A 7,855-nucleotide genomic window follows, 5' to 3' on the forward strand; every position below is an offset into this window, starting at 1 on the left:
AAACGTGAGAGCAGATATCAAGAGTAAGTCCTTTACCATGACCTTTTACTGTGCGATGGTTTGAAAACTATGTTGTGCTCAGTAAACGCATGCAGTATGCCACCCTGTCCACAAGGGGGAGATGGAGACTACTTTCTCAAATCAGTCCCATGATAGGAGCTATAGAAGTAAATGGTAGCAGTCTCATGATTAGTACCAGGAAACTTAGTGTGAATAAATAACATCCAGCAGCTATGATGGATTGGACACATTCCTTGTTAGAAACTAAAACCAACTGTCGTGCTGAGGAGGATGTAGCGTGTGGTGTAGCGTGTGGTGTAGCGTGTGGTGTAGCGTGTGATGTAGCGTGTGGTGTAGCGTGTGATGTAGCGTGTGGTGTAGCGTGTGGTGTAGCGTGTGATGTAGCGTGTGATGTAGCGTGTGGTGTAGCGTGTGATGTAGCGTGTGATGTAGCGTGTGGTGTAGCGTGTGATGTAGCTTGTGGTGTAGCGTGTGGTGTAGCGTGTGGTGTAGCGTGTGGTGTAGCGTGTGATGTAGCGTGTGGTGTAGCTTGTGGTGTGATGTAGCGTGTGATGTAGCGTGTGGTGTAGCGTGTGATGTAGCGTGTGGTGTAGCGTGTGGTGTAGCGTGTGGTGTAGCGTGTGGTGTAGCGTGTGATGTAGCGTGTGGTGTAGCGTGTGATGTAGCGTGTGGTGTAGCGTGTGGTGTAGCTTGTGGTGTGATGTAGCGTGTGATGTAGCGTGTGGTGTAGCGTGTGGTGTAGCTTGTGGTGTGATGTAGCGTGTGGTGTAGCGTGTGGTGTAGCGTGTGGTGTAGCGTGTGATGTAGCGTGTGATGTAGCGTGTGATGTAGCGTGTGGTGTAGCGTGTGGTGTAGCGTGTGATGTAGCGTGTGGTGTAGCGTGTGATGTAGCGTGTGGTGTAGCGTGTGGTGTAGCGTGTGATGTAGCGTGTGATGTAGCGTGTGGTGTAGCTTGTGGTGTGATGTAGCGTGTGATGTAGCGTGTGGTGTAGCTTGTGGTGTGATGTAGCGTGTGATGTAGCGTGTGGTGTAGCGTGGTATGGAATGTGTTAACTAATCTTGGCACCCAGAACCAAATATTGCGTGTTAAAGTTTGTCACAGGACTTTGTTTACTGGCCACAGCATGAGAGAACAACTATCACACTATCATTATGCATGATGAATCTAGTCCATTAGAGCAGGACTGGCTTGAATTCCCGCTGTTGGTTTCCTCTGTTTAATGAGAGAGAAACAGTGTGCGTCCCTAATGGCAGCCTAATCCCTATATAGTGCACTACTGGTTAAAAGCAGTGCACTATAAAGGGAATTGGGTGCCATTTGGGAAGCAGACCACAATAGTTTAGATCTGTAGAGGTTCTGTTGTATATATTTCCTGCTGAGTCGTGGTAAACGAGTTGATTTGCATCCAGACAGTCTGTCTCTAGCTCACCTTCCAGATGTGGCTTTTGCCTGCTTCAATGTGTCCTGGGAGGAGATGGTGTTTGGGAGGCAGTGCCACGTCTTTCTGACTGGACTCATCCTGGACTCCATAAGACTAGAGGACTCCAAGGACTGCACTGTCAAGATAGCCAATCTGGTCTATTTCCTCTGGGTAACAAGACTAGACTATACGCTTGCCGGCAGTTTTCTGAACACAGATTAAGCCTGGACTAAAATGCAAACTCAATGGGGATTCTGCATTCAGCATGCTCTTTAGTCCAGGATTAGGTTTAATCTGTGTCCGGGAAACTCCCCCTTGGTGTTGATATAAGGACTTTTTATATTGCTGATATTACGGAGTTATATTATGGAGTTGATGTTCTGTAAACTGTTTGAGTGGTCACCTGAGGTGCCAATATTGGTGTGGTAAAGATGGGTCTCTTTGGTGCAGCTCCCATTCATTCCCTGACCCCTCTCCCCGTCGCTCTCTTCCCCCAGACAGGACAGGCGAAGGCTGAGGACTTTGTCTCTGAGCTGCTCAGAGTCGTTTGTTCTGAGAGACGGGAGAAGAGCAGAGAGCAGCAGCTACTGCAGTGGGTGGAGGTGAGCACCTTAGGATTTCCTCTCAGTGTTTCCCCTAGAATATTGTCCAGACGGGGTCCCACAAAACCAACATTCAGGGCCTCTTGAACCAAAAATCTTCAATTGAAATCAATCTACTGTGACCATCTCTGAGATCCATCATCCCTTTCCTTGTTCCAGTTCTCCCTTCCTCTAGCCCAGCGCTACACCGAGTGTCTGGAGCAGCTGGATAGAGGACTCTGTCATACAGTCAGTCTGTTTCCTTAGGACAAGACTACAGTGTTCCCCACACCTCAGCACAGTAAGATACACTACCCTACAGACTACAGGCCCACAGTGTTCCCCACACCTCAGCACAGTAAGACACACTACCCTACAGACTACAGGCCCACAGTGTTCCCCACACCTCAACACAGTAAGATACACTACCCTACAGACTACAGGCCCACAGTGTTCCCCACACCTCAACACAGTAAGATACACTACCCTACAGACTACAGGCCCACAGTGTTCCCCACACCTCAACACAGTAAGATACACTACCCTACAGACTACAGGCCCACAGTGTTCCCCACACCTCAACACAGTAAGATACACTACCCTACAGACTACAGGCCCACAGTGTTCCCCACACCTCAACACAGTAAGATACACTACCCTACAGACTACAGGCCCACAGTGTTCCCCACACCTCAACACAGTAAGATACACTACCCTACAGACTACAGGCCCACAGTGTTCCCCACACCTCAACACAGTAAGATACACTACCCTACAGACTACAGGCCCACAGTGTTCCCCACACCTCAGCACAGTAAGATACACTACCCTACAGACTACAGGCCCACAGTGTTCCCCACACCTCAGCACAGTAAGATACACTACCCTACAGACTACAGGCCCACAGTGTTCCCCACACCTCAACACAGTAAGATACACTACCCTACAGACTACAGGCCCACAGTGTTCCCCACACCTCAGCACAGTAAGACACACTACCCTACAGACTACAGGCCCACAGTGTTCCCCACACCTCAACACAGTAAGATACACTACCCTACAGACTACAGGCCCACAGTGTTCCCCACACCTCAACACAGTAAGATACACTACCCTACAGACTACAGGCCCACAGTGTTCCCCACACCTCAACACAGTAAGATACACTACCCTACAGACTACAGGCCCACAGTGTTCCCCACACCTCAACACAGTAAGATACACTACCCTACAGACTACAGGCCCACAGTGTTCCCCACACCTCAACACAGTAAGATACACTACCCTACAGACTACAGGCCCACAGTGTTCCCCACACCTCAACACAGTAAGATACACTACCCTACAGACTACAGGCCCACAGTGTTCCCCACACCTCAACACAGTAAGATACACTACCCTACAGACTACAGGCCCACAGTGTTCCCCACACCTCAACACAGTAAGATACACTACCCTACAGACTACAGGCCCACAGTGTTCCCCACACCTCAACACAGTAAGATACACTACCCTACAGACTACAGGCCCACAGTGTTCCCCACACCTCAACACAGTAAGATACACTACCCTACAGACTACAGGCCCACAGTGTTCCCCACACCTCAACACAGTAAGATACACTACCCTACAGACTACAGGCCCACAGTGTTCCCCACACCTCAACACAGTAAGACACACTACCCTTCAGACTACAGGCCCACAGTGTTCCCCACACCTCAGCACAGTAAGATACACTACCCTACAGACTACAGGCCCACAGTGTTCCCCACACCTCAGCACAGTAAGACACACTACCCTACAGACTACAGGCCCACAGTGTTCCCCACACCTCAGCACAGTAAGATACACTACCCTACAGACTACAGGCCCACAGTGTTCCCCACACCTCAACACAGTAAGATACACTACCCTACAGACTACAGGCCCACAGTGTTCCCCACACCTCAACACAGTAAGATACACTACCCTACAGACTACAGGCCCACAGTGTTCCCCACACCTCAACACAGTAAGATACACTACCCTACAGACTACAGGCCCACAGTGTTCCCCACACCTCAGCACAGTAAGATACACTACCCTACAGACTACAGGCCCACAGTGTTCCCTACACCTCAGCACAGTAAGATACACTACCCTACAGACTACAGGCCCACAGTGTTCCCCACACCTCAGCACAGTAAGATACACTACCCTACAGACTACAGGCCCACAGTGTTCCCCACACCTCAGCACAGTAAGATACACTACCCTACAGACTACAGGCCCACAGTGTTCCCCACACCTCAGCACAGTAAGATACACTACCCTACAGACTACAGGCCCACAGTGTTCCCCACACCTCAGCACAGTAAGATACACTACCCTACAGACTACAGGCCCACAGTGTTCCCCACACCTCAACACAGTAAGATACACTACCCTACAGACTACAGGCCCACAGTGTTCCCCACACCTCAACACAGTAAGACAGGTTCACTCACCTACACCCATCTCAGGATCCCAGTGAAAAGCAACACCCTCCTTCTGGATACAAAGCAACACCCTCCTTCTGGATACAAAGCAACACCCTCCTTCTGGATACAAAGCAACACCCTCCTTCTGGATACAAAGCAACACCGTCCTTCTGGATACAAAGCAACACCCTCCTTCTGGATACAAAGCAACACCCTCCTTCTGGATACAAAGCAACACCCTCCTTCTGGATACAAAGCAACACCCTCCTTCTGGATACAAAGCAACACCCTCCTTCTGGATACAAAGCAACACCCTCCTTCTGGATACAAAGCAACACCGTCCTTCTGGATACAAAGCAACACCGTCCTTCTGGATACAAAGCAACACCGTCCTTCTGGATACAAAGCAACACCCTCCTTCTGGATACAAAGCAACACCCTCCTTCTGGACACAAAGCAACACCCTCCTTCTGGATACAAAGCAACACCCTCCTTCTGGATACAAAGCAACACCCTCCTTCTGGATACAAAGCAACACCGTCCTTCTGGATACAAAGCAACACCCTCCTTCTGGATACAAAGCAACACCCTCCTTCTGGATACAAAGCAACACCCTCCTTCTGGATACAAAGCAACACCCTCCTTCTGGATACAAAGCAACACCCTCCTTCTGGATACAAAGCAACACCCTCCTTCTGGATACAAAGCAACACCCTCCTTCTGGATACAAAGCAACACCCTCCTTCTGGATACAAAGCAACACCCTCCTTCTGGATACAAAGCAACACCCTCCTTCTGGATACAAAGCAACACCCTCCTTCTGGATACAAAGCAACACCCTCCTTCTGGATACAAAGCAACACCCTCCTTCTGGATACAAAGCAACACCGTCCTTCTGGATACAAAGCAATCCATCTTTATTAAATGTGTGAACTTGTTAGGATGAAGAAATATGACAGTTGAGTCCACATTCATGCTCCAGCTTCAACCAGTGGAAAGTCATTTTGTCATGTGTTTGTTTGAGAATGGCACTTGAGCGATTCCCCTGCTGCTTTCTGCTGGTTAATACATACATGTACAACGTTATCACAACCTTCCTCTGCTTTCTCATACACAATGCTACAACCACAGAGCACCACTGGCGCAAATATTTACAGACAAAGTACATTTTGGTGTTTTCTTTTTATGAACAACAAGAAAAAGGTTTTGCATTTGAAACTCTGTAGCTGATAGTATCTGTCCTCTCAGTGTGGACCGTTCTCCCTCTCCCCGTCTACATCTGTCCTCTCAGTGTGGACCGTTCTCCCTCTCCCCGTCTACATCTGTCCTCTCAGTGTGGACTGTTCTCCCTCTCCCCGTCTACATCTGTCCTCTCAGTGTGGACCGTTCTCCCTCTCCCCGTCTACATCTGTCCTCTCAGTGTGGACCGTTCTCCCTCTCCCCGTCTACATCTGTCCTCTCAGTGTGGACCGTTCTCCCTCTCCCCGTCTACATCTGTCCTCTCAGTGTGGACCGTTCTCCCTCTCCCCGTCTACATCTGTCCTCTCAGTGTGGACCGTTCTCCCTCTCCCCGTCTACATCTGTCCTCTCAGTGTGGACCGTTCTCCCTCTCCCCGTCTACATCTGTCCTCTCAGTGTGGACCGTTCTCCCTCTCCCCGTCTACATCTGTCCTCTCAGTGTGGACCGTTCTCCCTCTCCCCGTCTACATCTGTCCTCTCAGTGTGGACCGTTCTCCCTCTCCCCGTCTACATCTGTCCTCTCAGTGTGGACCGTTCTCCCTCTCCCCGTCTACATCTGTCCTCTCAGTGTGGACCGTTCTCCCTCTCCCCGTCTACATCTGTCCTCTCAGTGTGGACCGTTCTCCCTCTCCCCGTCTACATCTGTCCTCTCAGTGTGGACCGTTCTCCCTCTCCCCGTCTACATCTGTCCTCTCGGTGTGGACCGTTCTCCCTCTCCCCGTCTACATCTGTCCTCTCAGTGTGGACCGTTCTCCCTCTCCCCGTCTACATCACACCAGCCCCAAGTCACAGAGCTGAGAGGACAGATCCACCATCAGGAGAGACGTCAGCCTCTCAGACCCACTGGCTCTGACCTGTCAGGGGAACTGACCTGGAGTCAGGCTTGCGTCCCAAATGGCACCCTATTCCCTATATATATAGTGCACTACTTTTGACCCGAGCTTTTGGCCATAGGTCTCTGGTCTAAAGTAGTGCACTATATAGGGAATAGGGTGCCATTAGGGACGCACCCGCAGTCAGACCTGACCAGCTACAGGAGGCACTAAGGAAGTGGCAACACCACCACGGTAAAACAAGATGGAGGAATCTGACCACAGGTCAATTCAGAAACGAAAGAACAGACATTATGTGAAGACAATGTAAACGAGTGGTACCAGAATGCTGCCTTTTGAAAAAGCATGTTGATTTGGACCTTTGAAGAGTACACGTATCCTGACATACTCCTGCCTGATTCAGAACTAGCCTTTTCATCCCAAGGTATATCATCAATCATCAGGTGTTTCAGAAGTTGCAGTCTGGAGAAAAAGTGGTCAACAAGACAAGAGGAAGAAGATAAAGCAATCAAGCGTTCATATCTTCACTGGAAACTATTCCAATCATTATTTACAGAGTAACCAATATAGAACAGAACAAACTACTGCACCCACCAGTACTTCTGGAAAGAAAAATATAACAATATTTAAATCAACTTTTTTTTTTTTTTTTACAATATAAAAGTTATGCTCAAAAGTGGCTTTTCTTTTTCAAAACAGTGCTATGTCCCAGGTCTTTTCGGCGTCCATGTGAGATGAGAGTTGTTGCTGGCAGCGCGAGAAAAAATAAATACTCGTCAGTCTTCCTTCGCGTGTTAACAGTGTCTTTCTGGATGGAAGCAGCTGGATATTAGACCTGTAGAGAGACCAGAGAACAGAGTTACTACAGAGTTACTACAGAGATACTACAGAGATACTACAGAGATACTAGAGTTACTACAGAGATACTACAGAGTTACTACAGAGATACTACAGAGTTACTACAGAGATACTACAGAGATACTACAGAGTTACTACATAGATACTACAGAGATACTACAGAGTTACTACAGAGATACTAGAGTTACTACAGAGTTACTACAGAGATACTAGAGATACTACAGTGATACTACAGAGATACTACAGAGTTACTACAGAGATACTACAGAGTTACTACAGAGTTACTACAGAGTTACTACAGAGATACTAGAGTTACTACAGAGTTACTACAGAGTTACTACAGAGATACTAGAGTTACTACAGAGATACTACAGAGTTACTACAGAGATACTAGAGTTACTACAGAGATACTAGAGTTACTACAGAGATACTACAGAGATACT

The 7,855-nt window shown here is 48.5% G+C and overlaps 1 protein-coding gene across 1 annotated transcript in view; it reads right to left on the reverse strand.

Moving 5' to 3' along the window:
- Positions 1-7,206: 7,206 nt before the first annotated feature.
- Positions 7,207-7,855, reverse strand: part of LOC311114742 (puratrophin-1-like) — a 23,132-nt gene continuing 22,483 nt past the window's right edge. Inside the window, exon 10 of the mRNA XM_084189978.1 lies at positions 7,207-7,389. Coding sequence (XP_084046104.1) covers positions 7,384-7,389 — 6 coding nt within the window. The 3' untranslated portion in view covers positions 7,207-7,383. The remainder of the gene's footprint in view (positions 7,390-7,855) is intronic.

The sequence above is a fragment of the Coregonus lavaretus genome, assembly GCF_964263955.1.
Source record: "Coregonus lavaretus genome assembly, contig: HAP1_SCAFFOLD_4894, whole genome shotgun sequence".
Lineage (NCBI taxonomy): Eukaryota > Metazoa > Chordata > Actinopteri > Salmoniformes > Salmonidae > Coregonus > Coregonus lavaretus.